The 19,055-nt window shown below is 43.7% G+C and overlaps 1 protein-coding gene across 2 annotated transcripts in view; it reads right to left on the reverse strand.

Moving 5' to 3' along the window:
* The window catches only part of LOC310749431 (NAD(P) transhydrogenase, mitochondrial-like), a 76,731-nt gene that overhangs the window by 55,498 nt on the left and 2,178 nt on the right, over window positions 1–19,055 (reverse strand). The window contains exons 2-4 of one of the 2 annotated variants that reach the window (XM_083586338.1): window positions 17,475–17,665; window positions 4,416–4,645; window positions 2,178–2,395 (exon numbers count right to left, since the gene is read on the reverse strand). In XM_083586338.1, the coding sequence (XP_083442464.1) occupies window positions 2,178–2,395; window positions 4,416–4,645; window positions 17,475–17,613 (587 nt within the window). In that variant the 5' untranslated portion in view covers window positions 17,614–17,665. The remainder of the gene's footprint in view (window positions 1–2,177; window positions 2,396–4,415; window positions 4,646–17,474; window positions 17,666–19,055) is intronic. The other variant, XM_083586339.1, reaches the window with a different exon arrangement.

Here is a 19,055-nt window from a genome sequence, read left to right on the forward strand (position 1 = left end):
CTGTTGGAGCCGCTCCAGATCTAGGGGCTGTGCGCGTCCACGCAAAGGGCGCCCCCCGTTTTAAGCGGGGAGCAGTCATTCTGCTTCTCGCGCCAACATTCCTCTCAAAATGTATTTACTCATCCCCTGTAGTTTCTTCTCCCATTATCCTTTCACATGGAACTTATGCTATATTCTCCGCTCCCAACTGCTAGTTTCTTTCAACTCACCTTCGTCCCATAACACCTTTCCTCTCTTATGTGTATCATCATCATCATCATCATTCTATAATAAATACTATAATATAATAATAAAACCACTGAATTAATTGACTTTTGGTTACTTTAGACACCTCCTTCCTCTACACAGACATGTTGACTCAATTGCCATCATATTTTGTAACAAGTTCTTGTCAGGCAGTTTTGGGTTTCCTTGTTTTTGTTTTATTTTTTTAAAAGACGTTATTTGTTATATATTCTTCTGTGTACCAAAGAAATCCTTGAGTATGAGGAAGCCACTTCCTTATTTTGGTGTGGTCCTGTTTTGGTTCCTAACTCAAGTGCTCAGCCACTTGAATTTGTTGTTAAAAGGAACGATGATGGTAATCCCCAGGTTGCAATTTGGAGGTCATACCTATCCCATTCCCGGTGCAGTTTAATCAACACTTCTGGTATCAAACTGAAACAAAGCCAGGCACAGATGGTTTACAGTCATGGCCTACTATCCAAACATGGCTTTTTAATATACCAAAAACGGTAGTTTTCTTAGTTCTGTTTCTCTGCTCCTTTGTGCTCCTCAGCCTCCTGGAGCAAACAGGGCTCTTGGTTTGTCCAGCAGCAGCTAGGAGGAAATAGTTGCAGTAGGTAGAAAAAGCAGTAGCTGCTGCAAAACTATATAGTCTCATCGGTAAAGGTAAAGGGACCCCTGACCATTAGGTCCAGTTGTGACCAACTCTGGGGTTGCAGTGTTCATCTTGCTTTATTGGCCGAGGGAGCCAGTGTACAGCTTCCGGGTCATGTGGCCAGCATGACTAAGCCACTTCTGGTGAACCAGAGCAGTGCACAGAAACGCCGTTTACCTTCCCACCGGAGCGATACCTATTTATCTACTTGCACTTGCTTTTGAACTGCTAGGTTGGCAGGAGCAGGGACCGAGCAATGGGAGCTCATCCCGTCGCAGGGATTCAAACCACTGACATTTTGATTGGCAAGTCCTAGGCTCTGTGGTTTAACCCACAGCGCACCCGCGTCCCTATAGTCTCATCTGTACTATACATTTAAAGCAGTATCATGCCACTTTAAACATTCATGGCTTCACCCCAAAGACTCCTGGGAGCTGTTGTTTGTTAAGGGTGCTGAGAGCTGTGATGAGACCCTTATCCTCCTCATAGAGCTGCAATTCCCAAAGCTCCCTCAGAAGAGAGATTGACTGGTAAACCAGTCTTGAGAACTGTAGCTCTGTGAGGGCAGAACAAATGAAATCTAATAGTCTTTCAGAGCCCCAAGCTATGGGTTCTTCCTGTGACAAAAGCCTCCCCCCAGAGACAGGGTTTCCCCACCTTTATGATTTAGATTGATGTAGGCTTTTCTGGGGACGCGGGTGGCGCTGTGGGTTAAACCACAGAGCCTAGGACTTGCCGATCAGAAGGTCAGCGGTTCGAATCACCGCGACGGGGTGAGCTCCCATTGCTCGGTCCCTGCTGCTGCTAACCTAGCAGTTCGAAAGCACATCAAAGCGCAAGTAGATAAATAGGTACCGCTCTGGCGGGAAGGTAAATGGCGTTTCCGTGTGCTGCTCTGGTTCGCCAGAAGCGGCTTAGTCATGCTGGCCACATGACCCAGAAGCTGTACGCCGGCTCCCTCGGCCAATAAAGTGAGATGAGCGCCACAACCCCAGAGTCGGCCACGACTGGACCTAATGGTCAGGGGTCACCTTTACCTAGGCTCTTCTGAGCATGCTGACTGTCCTTCTGGCACTAAAGTGGGAGAGGCTGCAAAGATTTGTAGTGGGGCTGAGGCTAGAATTGTACTGATTAATCTGAAATGGTAGCCCTGGTCCTTCACTATTGCCAAACTGGCCGCAATTGAGAACTGTCCAAGTAGGATAAGGGTAAGAAGCAATGCCATATATGAATTTGAAACAGAAAATTCAGCCCTACAAAAAATAGCATTGGTAGAGAGAATATTGTGGATCCTCACCCTGCAATGTTGGCCATTGAACTTAAGGCATCATATCCTTGAGCGATAGTGACTCGAGGAACTTGGTCCATTGCCAAGACAGTGGCTTTGCGCTGAGCAAGTTTATCCAGCAGATCTGGGTTCTGAGCTGGATAGATGAAGCTGACAAGTGTCGCCTTCTCCTTCAGTAGGGCTGTCTCATGCACTCCCAACGCTTCATTAAAGACTGGAGCTCTGACCTGAAAGAAAAGAAATGCTTTGTTTAATCCAAAATATATATTTCCATGTACCTAAATTAAACACCCTCCAGAACACCTTCTCCAACATGGTGTCTGTTATGTATTCAGTGGTCTGTGTTTGTCTGAACTTGAGTCTGGACTAAGGATTCTGAGCCCCTGTGTTCTGATTCGATACATGATATCCAATCACAGAGCATTTCAGAATTCGGGCCTCTGCCATTGGCCCTTAAACTCTGAGTTGTGATTCGCAGCTTGGAAGTATAGACAGCCAATCACGTTGGGAGTGGCCCTGGCCTTCAGAAATGTATATAAGCAGTTGCCTTGCCCCTGTTGTCCAATTCTGTTAGTTCAATAAAGGTTTGTGCTGTTTTCACTGTGTCTTGCCTCGTTGGAACCCACCTACACTTCAGTGTCTTCCAGATGTTTTGGGCTACAAGTTTCACGAGGCTCAGCCAACTCAGCTGTGCTGACTAGGATTGATGGGAGTCATAGTCCAATACATCAGGAGGGAACCAAGCTGGTGAAGGCTGACTTATAGAATGCCACCTCTTCAATCAAATCCCTCTCCCAAACTCACCTTTTCCATGAAGCCTGTAACCCTTTAGTTCCTATCCCACAACAACTGAAACAAATCATATTCACCCCTTTCCACGTCTCTCCTTGTCTTCCCCTGTGCTGAAATGTAGATTGTAAGCTTCTTGGGTGAAGGCTATGTCTTTTTATACGATCTGAAGAGAAACCAGAGTATATGCTGGTCTGTGACCCAAATAAAGTTTGATGCTGATACTGATACAATGTCTTTTTGTTGACTTCTGCAAAGTGTAATGAAAATGTATTGCGCAATAATGATGATGTTCAGTTGCAGTCCTACTGGACTTAAGTCATCTCTGTTCAAGTTGAAATACTTTTGGGGTGTCCTGGTTTTTACTTTTTGAAATATGAAATATGGCAACCCTAGTGACGCAGGATTAAGGACATAGGTTATGACAATGGCTCCCAGCAAAAGTGCATTGATTGTAAATGTGAATTCAGTCAAAGATGATATTTGTATGTTTCCTTCTTTACTCTTATTATACCTGCATTCTACACCCCCTCCCCACATTGATGACTTATAGCAAGCAGCTTCAGGGGGTGTTAGTCCTCTAAACAGTGAGTAAACAAAGGGTGCCTTCTAGACTGTCACTGTTTTGAAGGAGAGTTTCAAGCGCATGATGGAAGTTTCTGTTTGTTCAATTACCGTTCAATTAAAGTGAATTAAAGCACACCCTAAAGTGAATTGTAGCACACCCTAGTGCCACAAATCCACTTTTTAAAAAAGAAGAAGAAGAAGAGTTTGGATTTGATGTCCCGCCTTTCACTCCCCTTCAGGAGTCTCAAAGCGGCTAACATTCTCCTTTCCTGTACTCCCCCACAACAAACACTCTGTGAGGTGAGGCTGAGAGACTTCAAAGAAGTGTGACTGGCCCAAGGTCACCCAGCAGCTGCATGTGGAGGAGCGGAGACGCGAACCCGGTTCCCCAGATTATGAGACTACCGCTCTTAACCACTACACCACACTGGCTCTCAAGGACTTGTTATAGCTAGTGACAGGGAAATTTCAGTGTAAGATGAAGAAGTTATTGATGGGAAGCCATAACCACACTATGGGCAAATTTGTATAACCACCCTGTAAACATATCAGAAAGAATGCTCAAGAAAAACTGGACATCTATAGAAGCTGTGATATATTGCTCAGGAGGGCAGGAGAAGAGAAGAGGAAAGCAAGTCTTCAGCCACCAGTTAGGTCTATGACTCGTCCAGAAAGTATAGCCAGAGACATTTTGGCAAATTAAAAAAATCCACCTGGACAGAAATTTTACCCCTGAAGAAGAGGACGTGTCCTGGAAAAAGAGGACACATGGCAACCTTAGGGTGCATTGAATAAGGTTGCCCAAGAGATATAGGCGTGGAGGTGGCTAGATGAAGCTGCCATGTCATACTCTCACAAATGTAAGTCTATACATTTCACTAGCAAACTTGCCTTTAACACAAGATCTGATCCAAACACCGTTTTCAAGTCCCCAATTTTTGCTCCAGCATCTTTGTATAGATCATCGGAGAACTTAGCTTCTTCACCAGCTCCATGTTCCACTTGCACATTAAAGCCTTGTTTCACTAGAGCTTGGACGCCAGCGGGAGAAAGAGCTACTCTCTTCTCGTTTTTGTATATTTCCTTGGGCACGCCAACAATAAGATCCTTGTAGCGAATTCCTGAATAAAACAAACATAGAAACACAACATACATAAAAGGAAAGTTAAAGAATCAACATTCTTTGACCACCAACAGAAGGGCTGTTGTGCTAGTAGTGTAAGGGGCTGTTATGTGCTAATGAGAATAATGGTGGTACAATAGGAAATCCAATGCAACAGCTGTCCTAATGGATCCAAGATGCCTACAGGAAGCCCCAAAGCAGGACACAAACACTCTCCCATCCTGCAGTTTCAAGCAAACGATATTGGGAAACACACTGCCTTAGAAGAATACTATGACACCTCAGAGGTGAGGTACCCAAAAGAGAGTCTTAATGGAGGATCTCAGTGACCAGAGAAATAGCTGAGAAGATGGTAAATATCAGGGTCCTGAGTTGTTTATGGATTCAGAGGTTGAAACTAGCACTTTGTACTGAGCCAGAAGCTAACTAGAAGGCAATCCAGGTGTTTCAAAATAGATATGACTACTTCATACAACAGTTAAACGATGGAATCCAGTACCACAATATGAAGTAGTGCCCACTCACGTATATGTTCCTCCAATTCGTGGAGGTTAAGGCTATCAATGATTGCTGCTTACGATGGCTTTGTGTTTCTTCAAGTATCAGAAACACTAAGTCTCTGAATACCAGCTGTATGGAAGCACAAATGAGAGAGTGCTATTGCAACCATGTTCTGCTTGTGGCCTTCATGTCAGTGTTGTCATGGCTTAAAATTTGCTGCTGTTTCTTTAATACAAAAGGAACTGAGTCAGTAGCCTACAATGAATCGGCAAAGCCTGCGTGACTCTTGCAACCTTTCACCTACATATGTCTGTACAGTGGTACCTCGGGTTAAGTACTTAATTTGTTCCGGTGATCCATTCTTAACCTGAAACTGTTCTTAACCTGAAGCACCACTTTAGCTAATGGGGACCCCTGCTGCTGCCGCGCCGCTGGAGCACAATTTCTGTTCTCATCCTGAAGCAAAGTTCTTAACCCGAGGTACTATTTCTGGGTTAGCGGAGTCTGTAACCTGAAGCGTATGTAACCCGAGGCACCATTGTATATATAGAGTGGTCATTGACTGTGTGTGTGGTGGGTTGGTTGGATGGTAGAAAGCTGGTTGTGTTTGATACGTATAAAGCTGTCGGTCGTGGTTGGAGAAGACTATTTTAAGAATAAAAGCAGCATTCTGCAAAGTACTCTTTCTCAAGGACTCTTTTGTGCCAACTAGGGTCCAAGGACCAGGCAAAGGAGTCAAAGGAGGTCAGAACCTTTTCCTTTTCAAACATTGGCAGGCATCTGGTTAGTCATTCAGAGAATGCTGGAATAGACAGGCCTTTTTCTGATCCATCAGGTCACTTCTTATGTCCTCTACACAATTTCAAGGGGGGAAAGTTGTGTTTAGTGAGAAGCAGCTGTCTGTCTTACTGTCCCTCTCATACACACAAGTGAAATGTTACAGTTTTTCCCAGACACAATCGTTTATCTTCTCATCTGTTCCAGAATTCTTACAGCATCTTTCCTTCCTGTGCCAGGAAAACAGTTTCAGGTGGGGACAATGTGGGTGGACAGACAAATTTGCAGAAAGCTAGGACACTGATGTTTGAAATAAAAGGAAAGCCGTGGTTCTAGGTTTATATTTACTGTAACAAGCCCCCCTCATTTCTCTGTTCTCTCTAGCGTACTAGGAAGAAAAAGCTAGAAAAATATCTTCCCCCTCCATTTCCTATTGCTTTCAGTAACTGTTTATTGTCCCAGTTATAGTGAAAAAACCAAGTGGATCTTCGCCTCTTCCTCCAAAGCTAAGTGGCCGACTCTGTAAGACCTCGCTCACAATTGAGACCTCTTTACTAACAACCAAACATTTCCACCGATTGCCCTCCATGGGGTTAGATGCATATGGTGGGGTCGTGTGTGTTTGGTTAGTGACACAGAGCCACCGCCAAATGAGACATTCCACCGCTGAAAGTTTTTGCAGTGCTCAGTTCCACAGCCAACCCACACAGTCACACGAACACTCTGGTGGATGCCAAAAGAATAACAAATTAAAGTTTAGTTTATAAAAGGCTTGGCTGGGATGCTGCTTACAAAAGTTTTCATGCTGTTTACTCCGAGTGGGGAAAAGGTGTGGGAGAGGAGGCCACAAGGAATGACGAGACAACCTTAACTCGGCAAGTCTAGGATTCAGACTCCGGGGGGGGGGGGCGGTAATAAATAAATAAATAAAAAGACGATGGTGTCAAGAAGAGTTTTCCCCACCCTCACCCCCTGGTTTGAGTTAACTGCAATTATTTGTAACGGTTGTCTGCAAAGAAGTGTTGGGAGTTCCTTTGCAGACAATCACACCCAACCTTAACCTTCAACATTCCTCCAATGAAAACAGGGATGTCCTGGTCTATTGTTGTTGTTGTTGATGATGATGATGTTACCCGACCCATCTAATTAGGTTGCCCCAGACACTCTGAGCAGCTTCCAACTCACATAGAAATATAATAGAACATTAAATATTTTTAAAACTTCCTGATACAGGACTGCCTGCAGATATCCACAAAAAGTTGTATACAGTGGTACCTTGGGTACTTAATTCGTTCCAGAGGCCCGTACTTAACCTGAAACTGTTCTTAACTTGAAGCACCACTTTAGCTAATGGGGCCTCCTGCTGCTGCCGCGCCACCGGAGCACAATTTCTGTTCTCATTCTAAAGCAAAGTTCTTAACCTGAAGCACTATTTCTGGGTTAGTGGAGTCTGTAACCTGAAGCGTGTGTAACCCAAGGTAACACTGTAGTTACTTATCTCCTTGACTCGGGGGGTCGCATAACTCCATACGCTCCAACATTTCTCCAGCAAAAATAGGGATGTCCTACCATACCCTCCAATATTTCTCTGATGAAAATAGGGATGTCCTCAGCGGAAGTGGGACATTCTGGGATCCCATTGGAAACTGAGACAGCTTCTGAAAATCCAGGACCATCTCTGGAAAATATGGGCACTTGGAGAGTCTGCCCAACATGCAGGTTGAAGATGGAAACATAACACCAGGGGCAGGGTTTAAAGATTAAACACGGCAACATCCTACCTTTTGAGTAACATAATGATAATGATACAGTGGTGCCTCGGGTTAAGTACTTAATTCATTCCGGAGGTCCGTTCTTAACCTGAAACTGTTCTTAACCTGAAACACCACTTTAGCTAATGGGGCCTCCTGCTGCCGCCGCGCCACCGGAGCACGATTTCTGTTCTCATCCTGAAGCAAAGTTCTTAACCCGAGGTACTATTTCTGGGTTAGCGGAGTCTGTAACCTGAAGCGTCTGTAACCTGAAGCGTATGTAACCCGAGGTACCACTGTAACGATAATGATAACAACAGCAACAATTTTATTTATTACCCACCAGTGTAAAATAAGTTACAACCACAAGAATAAGGTGGGTCCTAAAAATATAGACCTCAAGTGTCAAAGGCACTTTATTTTGAAGGTACCAGATGTGCCTCTGCGGGAAGGGATTTCCACATTTAGAGGCGGCTATAGAGAAGGTCCCCTCCTGTGCCACCCCAGGAATTACCATAAGGGCATCTCCTCTGCAGATCTTAACACCTGAGACAGGGCTGTCTTAAGCATATGTGGCGCTGGGGTGCAAAGATCCACCCGGCAGGTTGCCCAGCCCCAGGCGCGCAGGAGGATGGAGCCGGCCAGCCACCTCACTGTCTCGCTGGCTTGGTTGCCCCCGAACTTGCAGCGCAGAGCTGCCAGCAGCAGAAGAGCCCACCGTGGTGCTCTGACCAAACGGCGGGCTCTTCCCCGGACTCAACTCTCGGGCCCCGGACTTTTGGCCTGGCGCCCCCGAGAGACTGGCGCCCGGATGCACCACACCCCTAGCGCCTATGGGTAAGATGGCCCTGACCTCAGAGAATCTGTAAATTATCTGGGGCTAAGTCATTTAGGGCTTCATGTCAAAATTCTATACTGATACCAGTCACTATTAGATAAATTGCAGGAAAACGGAACAGGGGGTTTCAGATGCAAATTCATTCGCTAGCTGTAGCACATTTAAGGATGCTCACTTAAGCCCTCAAGAAACACAGCTGTGAACAGCCATTTCCAAAGGGTGGTTTCCTTGCTAGTTCCCACCTTAGAACTCTTTTTCATTATTTATTGAAAACATATTAAGAACGTGCCCTTCGCCTATCAAGACCAAAGTAGGGTGCATAAATATAACAAACAGCCCCTACAGTCCAAAAAACACCATCCAGCCATAAAACACATAATAAAAATGCAGCAAAATAGAATTAAAACAGTTAAGATAACAGGGCAAGCTGATGAAACAACAGCTTAAAAGTCTTTAAACACCAAGGTAAGCAGGTATGTTTGGATCTTGCATCAAAATGATGGCAATACCAGCACAGGTCATAAATCTAAGGGGAAGGGATTCTTCAAATGAGGTGCCACTGTGGAGAAGTCTGTTTTGAGTGTCCCCCTTCTTATGGAATGCTTTCCTCAGCGGGGTTCACTCGGCGCCATCTTCATCTATTTTTAGGTGCCTGGCAAAAGCTTTCTTTTTTTTACTTGGACCTTTAATTTGAAGGGTTTTAAATACTAGTAGCCTCTTTTAGTGGGGCAGGATCTGTAAGACCTATTTTTTATTTGTATAGATGAGGGCTTTTTTTAAAAAAGTTTTTTACTGGTTGTGTATTTAGATTTAGTGTGTACTTTGTGTTTATATGTCGCTTTGGGTCATTTTCACAAAGAAAGCAACCAAATAATAATAAGAAGAATCGGGGCTTTTTTAAACAGCTGGGACTCATCAGAACTCAGTTCCAGCACATCTGGACTCTATTCCGCAGTTGGTGGGTGATAATAATAATAATAATAATAATAATAATAATAATAATAATAATTTATTAATTACACCCCGCCCATCTGGCTGGGCTTCCCCAGCCACTCTGGGCGGCTTCCACCAAATATTAAAATACACTAATGCATCAAACATTAAAAACTTCCCTAAACAGGGTTGCCTTCAGATGTCTTCAAAAAGTCAGATAGTTGTTTATTTCCTTGACATCTGATGGGGAGGGCGTTCCACAGAGTGGGCGCCACTACCGAGAAGGCCCTCTCCCTGGTTCCCTGTAACCTCACTTCTTGAAGTGAGGGAACCGCCAGAAGGCCCTCGGAGTTGGACCTCAGTGTCCGGGTAGAACAATGGGGGTGGAGACGCTCCTTCAGAAATCCTGGACTGAGGCCATTTAGGGCTTTAAAGGTCTTTCTAAGAGAACATTGCCTTTCTAACAGAACAAGGGAGGCATTCATGGTGAGTTCCAGCACCTCTTTTTCTAGAAAAATAGCACTGATGATGATGTTGGCAGCTCTGTAAGGTATAAACTATAGTTCTCAGGAATATTTAGGGGAAGCAATATGCTTTAAATGCATGATGTGCATTAAGCCCTAGTAAAAAATCAACTCTCAGAGCTTTGGCATATCAACCTCTGCTCTATCACCTCCCCTTACCAACCTGTTTATATTCTTACAACTTTCTCCTTTCTCTGTATAATTACGATGTCAGTGTGACATTTGGGGCAACATTTCCCGCAAGTCTGAAATCAGTTAGTGTATACATAGTTTTGTCCAATATTTCTCCACTACAAAGCCATCACTGCACATTTCCAAACCCTCTTCTTAGTCATTAAACTCTTGTTTTAAATTGACTTTTGCTTTGCTTACTTTATCTCATTGGGAAATCATGTTCTGGAACGTGCTAAAATAAAGCTAAACTACTGTTCTTGTAAGCATAAACTAAAGAACATTTCGTATGCCATTGTTTCTTTATGGTTATCTTTACCCGATTGTAGCAAGTAAATTGCAGAATGAAACTGAAAGCCAAAGGAAAGGCTATGGTTAAAGCTCTGCACTCTCTATATATTTGAAGCACATGGCTTCACCCAAAGAATCCTGGGATTCTGTATACAATAAAAAACCAAATAGAAACATTAAAATCGGAAATAATCAACTAACTTTCACAGATATATTTTTTCTTAATTTCTGGCACGAGCTTCATGGTATAGAAGGCGTTCAGCAGGCATGTCTCCCACTTCTGCTGCAACCAGCTCCCCTCTCCCCTGGTCTTCCAGGACCAGGAGAGGTATGAAGCAAAAGGAGCAAAGACAGGCACACTGGCATAGTCTCAGATTGATTGGGAAGGACTTGGGAGAGACTTAGGCAGCTGTGGGCAGGCAGGGACCTTTAGCCTCCACAACTGCCTCACAGGTGTAAGACCTACCCAGGAGAGATGCTGGACTCAGTAGGCCTGGCACTCGTGAGTAGACTTTGTTTCTTCTAATAAAGAACTAACTTCCCTTCATCGTCGTTTAGTCGTTTAGTCGTTTAGTCGTTTAGTCGTGCCTGACTCTTCGTGACCCCATGGACCAGAGCACGCCAGGCACTCCTGTCTTCCACTGCCTCTTGCAGTTTGGTCAAACTCATGCTGGTAGCTTTGAGAACACTATCCAACCATCTCGTCCTCTGTCATCCCCTTCTCCTTGTGCCCTCCATCTTTCCCAACATCAGGGTCTTTTCCAGGGAGTCTTCTCTTCTCATGAGATGGCCAAAGTCTTGGAGCCTCAGCTTCACCATCTGTCCTTCCAGTGAGCACTCAGGGCTGATTTCCTTCAGAATGGATAGGTTTGATCTTCTTGCAGTCCATGGGACTCTCAAGAGTCTCCTCCACCATCATTCAAAAGCATCAATTCCTTGGCGATCAGCCTTCTTTATGGTCCAACTCTCACTTCCATACATCACTACTGGGAAAACCATAGCTTTTACTATACGGACCTTTGTTGGCAAGGTGATGTCTCTGCTTTTTAAGATGCTGTTTAGGTTTGTCATTGCTTTTCTCCCAAGAAGCAGGCGCATTTTAATTTCGTGGCTACTGTCACCAACTTCCCTTACTCCGTGTGATTTATTGCTGGCTGGCTCCTAACAGACCCCTTCATTCTTTCATTACCATAACCCCACTTGAATGAAGTTATGCTTAATAAGCTTTGTGGCCAAGCAGGACTTTGAACCTGGGTCTAAGTCCGACATCTCCAGCACACAGGCCCTCTGGTGTGAAAAACAAGCAAATGGAGTGCAGTCCTAAATCGGACCTGGGAGACCCCCTACAATGAAGAAAGGAATCCTTAAAACACTACCTTGATAACATTATTTTGTTTCACTTTCCCTAGAAGCAAACTGATTTCTTTTGAGACGCAAATATAATTTGAAAAATCTGCAGGCACGCCCTTGGGTCCGACCTTGAAAGGTAATGGCTTCCAGCGCTTGACACAAGATATGTAAACTGGATGCTAATAAGAAACAGAGAAGAGTGACTATAAAAAAAGCATTAATCTCTGTAGCAGGGCTACAGGTGAAGAACAATCACTGGACCTTAAAGAAAGGCTCCTTGCAATATTATACGAGCTACCTGAATTGGCAGACGAGCAACTGCGGATTTCTGGCCAAGTGTAGGATAATAATAAGGAATTTTTTTATAAAAAAAAGTCATAAGCAAAAACCACAGCAAACAAAGTTGCGAGGGGGAATTTCGATTTAGTATGCATTTAAAAACTTTCTGATGCAATATGCAAACCCAAACATAACTATCCTTCAAAAGTCGCACTTCTGCGGATTTAGTGATGCATTTCTTCAGGTAAGCATGTTTACAAAAATGCATATTTTAGGGGAAAGTGTGCATAAAAATGAAGGTATTGGTGAAAACAGTTTGACAAATACATTCTACAGTGGTACCTCTGGTTAAGTACTTAATTCGTTCCGGAGGTCTGTACTTAACCTGAAACTGTTCTTAACCTGAAGCACCACTTTAGCTAATGGGGCCTCCTGCTGCCGCTGCACTGCCAGAGCACGATTTCTGTTCTCATCCTGAAGCAAAGTTCTTAGCCTGAAGAATTATTTCTGGGTTAGCGGAGTCTGTAACCTGAAGCGTATGTAACCTGAAGCGTATGTAACCTGAGGAACCACTGTATTAGGGGAAATTGCTTGCAAAAATGTTTACATTAAGGTTTTTTTAAAAAAATATGTTTCGCAAATCACTGCAAAATGTGGAGAATTGAATTTAAGATGGGGAAAACCGTAAATGACAGATCTTTCCATCCCTGGCATGAGGGAGGAATGAACTGTGAGGCTGAGCTACATCAACTGGCCAAAGACCTGGACCTCTCTGTATGCAATAAGTGCAAAATGTTGTGAGATTTTTGGCTAAGGATAACTTCAGGAAAAGGAAAGCCATTCTTCAAGCCGTTAGTGGATGGTACTGAACTGTATGCAGTATAGGAAATGCAAAGTGACAGGATCCAAAATAATATTGGCGTTACTATCAATGCTATTGATCTAATTGTGCTGGAAGGCCAGGATGTTGCAAAATTTTCATGTTGCAGAGACCCTTTTATCAAACCGACATACCTTCCAACATTTCACAGAGACATTCGTTTTTTTAAAGACGAGCAAGTACTTAGCTCTAAAGCTTGCAAAATATACACCTGAAAGTACGTAAGCAAGGTCTGCTGAAATCTCAGAAGTCAGAATAGGGGCAGATGAACAATGACTGGAAGAAGAGATTTCGATGCCCTGAAAACTGGAATAAGTGATGCAAACTGGGAAAAACTGCATAGTAAATAATGCACACTCAAAAGAGAAATCATGCAAATTTGCCTAGTTTTATACTGGTCGCAGAATTCAGCTCTTCTTGGACGTTTAAGGTTTTTTTAAAAAATAAAAAAATCCTAGCAAATACACAGCATTCGCCATAAGAAACAAATATGCCTACTTTTCTACACATCCTGCCCCACACTGAACAGATGAGAGGCCCCCTCAGGTTCATCTTCCTTCTATAGAAAAAAAACACCATTCACATGAGGCTGGTGGATCAGTTGGCAGCAGAACACTCAGAGCAGGGCTTTTCAGTAAACCTTATGAATTCTTCCTTTGATGTAAACCTTGGCAATGACTCTCTTGTATGTTTCATTGCACATCATACCATCTGAGCAAGATCCAGGGCTGATAACCTGTACAATGTCCAGAGGCGGCTGACTGCTGGCTTCTTTCCTTGCCGATTCAGTTTTATAATGCTAAAAACAGGGCTTTTTTTTTCATCTGGAACTTGCTGGAACTCAGTTCCGGCACCTCTCTGGTAGCCGCCATTGTCATTAAAAGAGAACAAGAGAGGTGGTCATGGTAAGTTCTGGCACCTCTTTTTCTAGAAAAATAGTGATTATACCCCAAGTCTTTCGTAACATATCTGTTATTTATTTATAAAACTATGCTAAGTAACTTTAAATATGCAATGGAACCTCGGTTGTCGAACACTTTGGAAGCCGAACAATTCGGAACCCAAACGCCGACAACCTGGAAGTGAATGCTTCTGTTTTTGAATGATTTTCAGAAGTCCAACAGCTTCCGTGGCACATTTTTACATTTTCACTGTTCACTTTGCCAACTGCCCTTTTATTTTCGGTTTTTGAACATTTCTGAAGTTGAACGGACTTACATTCGAAAACCGAGCTTCCACTGTATATATTCCATTGATACTGATTATACCGTGTTGCTGAGAATATGGTACAAAAGCTCATTCAGTGTAAAGGGCTACAGATAATGGGCAGATTTTGGACACATAACACCTGTTTTACAGATAGGTAAAGGTAAAGGGACCCCTGACCATTAGGTCCAGTCGTGACTGACTCTGGGGTTGCGGCGCTCATCTCGCTTTATTGGCCGAGGGAGCCAGCGTACAGCTTCCGGGTCATGTGGCCGGCATGACTAAGCTGCTTCTGGCGAACCAGAGCAGCGCACGGAAACAACGTTTACCTTCCCACTGGAGCGGTACCTATTTATCTACTTGCACTTTGATGTGCTTTCGAACTCCTAGGTTTGCAGGAGCAGGGACCGAGCAACGGGAGCTCACCCCGTGGCGGGGATTTGAACTGCCGACCTTCTGATCGGCAAGATAGCAAGTCTCTAATATCCAGTCAACAATATCCTAACATTGTTTAGAAGCTACCGGAAGGGGCAGGGGTTCACTGCCAACACTGCCAACAGTGCTTCAGTGAGTCTAGTATAAAAAAATGAAAACATGGTTGAGCCTCTCTGGATTCAGAAATATTGTGCGAGAATTTTGCTGTTCAGTCCTATGGACTTATCTAGATTAGAGTGGTAAGAATGCATTAGTTTCCATTCCACATTGCACAGTGCAACACTGTTTCTGTTCTGCTACAGATGGGATTCTGCCAAAAACTACATTATTCATTTTGCTATGCGCTGTAGTGAAATTACAACGTCACTGTGTTATTCTATCCCATTAACTTAAATGCAAAAGAAACACAATGCAAACTGCAGGGAAGCATAATCAATTACATATTGTTTGCGGACTGAAAGCAACAACAGGGAATACGAATTGTATTCGCTGGATTGGTTTCCATTCTAGACATGGGGCGAATAAATGAACATTGGCAATTTCTGCTCCCATTTCTGTTTTCCTCAGAATTCCCTGACATCCCTGATGCACACATTGTTGGACTACAACTCCCATTATTCCTGACCATGCTGCTTGGGACTGTTGGGATGGAGTCCAGCAACATCTGGAGAGTCCTCCCAGGATACAGAATGAGGGATACATACTGGTAATAAAAAAGCACTTAAATTTAATATTGGCACTCAGAAAGCAGGTTAGTCTTATACATAGTCCAACTGTCATAATCTATTAATCACTATTGACTATTGAACTCCATGAAGACTTTCCCCCCTCATTTCTAAAGGATGAGAGTTCCATTCTTAGCCATTAATCAATATCCTCCCTGTCAGAAACCAAATGCCTTATCTGCCATTGCAGAACTGTTTTCATCTGTTTTCTTTTTTTAATTATGACTACCGAGCAAGTAACCACGACCAATAACACAACTTAGGAAGCTATTTGAAGAATGTGGAGTTCAGAAACTAACCTGATGATTATGTTGCAAAGAAACCCAACTCAGATTACACTGGAGAACTGTTAAATGTCATGTGTCTTTGAACAAAGTTTGGCTGAATCACAGAGTAATGTTACTGAAACCCTGATGACTGAGATGTACGTTCTATCCTACATTCCCCATTAAATAATAGGGGGGAAATGCCAGTTGCCTCTCTAATAACACAGCATGTAATGCAGCTCTTTCTGAACTTTTAAGACCCAGGACCTGCCTTCAACATGCATTTGAGGATCCATTTCTTGCTTTTTAAACTATATTTTTTTGTGGAGTAGTAGTGCTGGTGTTGTGACCCACCATAGATCAGGCCGCAACCCAGCAGTCAGTCCTGACCTGCCTGCCGAAGACCAATTATTTAATGCATGTTTTGTTTGTGAGGTACAACACAGTGGCTTTGTGTTCTGGGCTTTAGGCCCCAGTTCCACTTTGTTTCTTGAGGAAGTTGCTTGTTCTTTGTAACTAGCAAACAGCAGCCATTTAATAACTAGCCATGGCCCCATGACGGCCATTTTGTGTTGGTGCTACAAAAGTTTTCAGATTTCCAAATGAGCCCCCAAAGGTTAGCAACTCATACTTTATCCAATCCTCAAAGGATCCATTACATCATCCCCTTCTGAATTTTCCAGACATCTCCTTCGGGTTAAAGGCAGTCCTTTCACAAGGTAGTACAGGCTTGACCTATTTGCCTAGGAAATATTGCTTGTGGTTGGCATTTTGTAGAGGCCATGTTCCCCTCCCTGAGGGAGACATGAAGAACATGGAGGGGGGAAGCTGAAGCTGGAGGGGGGAAGATTAAACCCCAGCTGGGCAAATGGACTGAGGTTGCTTCATCTGTGTCAGTTTCAAACTCCTTGAGGAAAGAAGAGACAACCAGGCTTAAAGATTGTAGGGGACAGTGGAGGCTAGCCCCTTAGGGCTAATGGGGCATTAGGACCCCTGGATAGCTAAGTCCAGTCAAAGGCGACTATGGTGTTGCGGCACTCATCTTGCTTCAGGCCGAGAAAGCTGGCATTTGTCCACAGACAGATTTCTGCGTCATGTGGCCAGCATGACTAAACCGCTTCTGGTGCAATGGAACACCATGACAGAAGCAGGTCATGGGTATGGGACATGGGTGGCACTGTGGTCTAAACCACTGAGCCTCTTGAGCCTGCTGATCAGAAGGTCAGCGGTTCGAATCTCCACGATGGGGTGAGCTCCTGTTGCTCTGTCCCAGCTCCTGCCAACCTAGCAGTTCGAAAGCACACCAGTGCAAGTAGATAAATAGGAACCGCTGTGTGACAGAAGCCAGAGCGCACGGAAACGCCATTTACCTATCCGCCAATGTCAACTTTTATGCCTTCCTTGTTCCCCAACCACTCTGGGCGGCTTCCAGCAAAATATGAAAAATAAAAAAATGTCAGGCAATAAAAACTTTTCCTGAACAGGGCTGCCTTCAGATGTTTTCTAAAAGTTGTGTAATTCTTTATCTCCTTGACATCTGGTGGGAGGGCGTTCCACAGGGCAGGTGCCATTGCCAAGAAGGCCCTCTGCCTGGTTCCCTGTAACTTTACTTCTCGCAGTGAGGGAACCGCCAAAAAACCCTCAGAAGTGGACCTCAGTGACTGGGCTAAAACCCACTGTTGAATGTCAGATGTTATATTAGGCGCACAAGTGAAGAATTTTCAAATTCTTTTCATGGTCCCTGTCAATGGACTGTGTGACGCTATCAGTTTTGGAAATATGGCAATATTTTTCATTATAGATGCCATCGAAGGAAGATGAGGAAGAAGAAAAAGAGGCGTTCGTTTTCATATTATCAGTATGAGAAAAGTGTTTTAGGCCACTCAAGGACACACTGTACCTTTTGCCGACTGGTCACTCCATAAAGTAGGGAAAGTTTTGAAAGAGCGTTGTCCAGTTGATGGCTGGAACGTCCTTGTGTTTAATGTCAGCAGGAAGGGCAATGAAGAGTTGCTAGCACATCGCACCAAGCCTGCCATCTTGGCAGTTCCAGAAACAAAGCCCTCTGCACTTGATGTTGGTCCAGTTGCCCTGCAGGTATACAAGTTTTTAATTACCTTGCACTTAGTTCATGCTATCCCTCAGTGAGGCAGAACCGCAAAGTCGCAAATGCTTGAAAGTCATTCTGGAAATATGTGTATCTGTGAAATTATCAGCTGCTAAACCAGATTTTTTGATTCTAAAAGCAGAGGCTACAGACATGTTGGCAAGCCCAGGAACCTGACATGGAATCAACTTACCTCAACTGTCTACTAGGCTGGGGAAAGAAACCCGGGAGTTTCCTACGGCAATTTGCCTGAAAAGGGCAATTAATGCAAAACTACAAGCTAGCAAGTTTCATAGACTCTTCCAGGCCATAGATGCAGCCTGAATTGAGAGATATTCCTAATTACAAACAAATTGGGCACATGGATTACAGTTAAACAGGCCATGATTTAAATTGTAAAGGTCAGCAAAGTTATTGGATTTTCTTTAGGCTAGCAAAATGTGGAAACTCTTACAGAATAAAACCCTAGTATACAAAAGGAATTATCCAATCATACCAAACAAGAGTTTTGTGGCTTATTCTTTCCACTCTTTGCCTGTGCTTTGGACAAATGTCTTAATTCTCAAGCAGATACATGAGTGAAATGAACCCGTGAGTTCCCGTGAAGAGAAATTATTTTTAATAGAAACTTAAACTGTACCGATGTCACAGAAACAGATTACACACAGAGACACACAGAGTTCATTCTCTGGACAATGACATTTCTACAGAGGCCATTTTCAGCTGCTGTGAAGAACCTCCATTTTATTTCTCAGGATCTGTCAGGGGGGAAGACACACGCCAGGTGTAGGCCTTTACAACAGAAACGTGTGATTCAAAGAGGTCAGCAAACTTTGCTGAAGAACAGTTGAGCTGGGCAAGAAGCCAGATCTGACAAACTGAAGATCATGCTAGCCTTACATAAATTTTAGAGGAGTTTGTTTTGCTTCAGGTCAAAATGAAAATAAATTGTTGAAATGCCCACTCTGAAGCTCCCTTGCTCCTGTCCTTAATCTTAGATCCAAATTGATTTAGACACGAGATGCATGAACTTAATTATTGAGTGTTCCACAAGGCTCATTCAGGTTGTGTGGCAAGATGCTCTTCTGGCTAAATGTCTGGAGATTAGGGGTTGGGTGGGCTTTGAGTACAGAATTTAGCAATCTCTGAGAGCTTTTTTGGGGGCGGGGGGAAGCACACCAGAAACATTTTCTCATAGTGTTTTCTGCGAGACCCTGCACATTGTGCAAAGGGTTTTTAAACTCATGTTTGTGTCACAGCTGACTCATAGGAAGCTTCGGAAGGAGACAAAAGCCAGGAATTGTGCTCAGGAGTCAAAGGACCAGACTGAAACTCATCTAGTAATGTAATAGAGGGGGAATGTGGGGAAGCACA

This window comes from Podarcis filfolensis, assembly GCF_964270895.1.
Source record: "Podarcis filfolensis genome assembly, chromosome: 14".
Lineage (NCBI taxonomy): Eukaryota > Metazoa > Chordata > Lepidosauria > Squamata > Lacertidae > Podarcis > Podarcis filfolensis.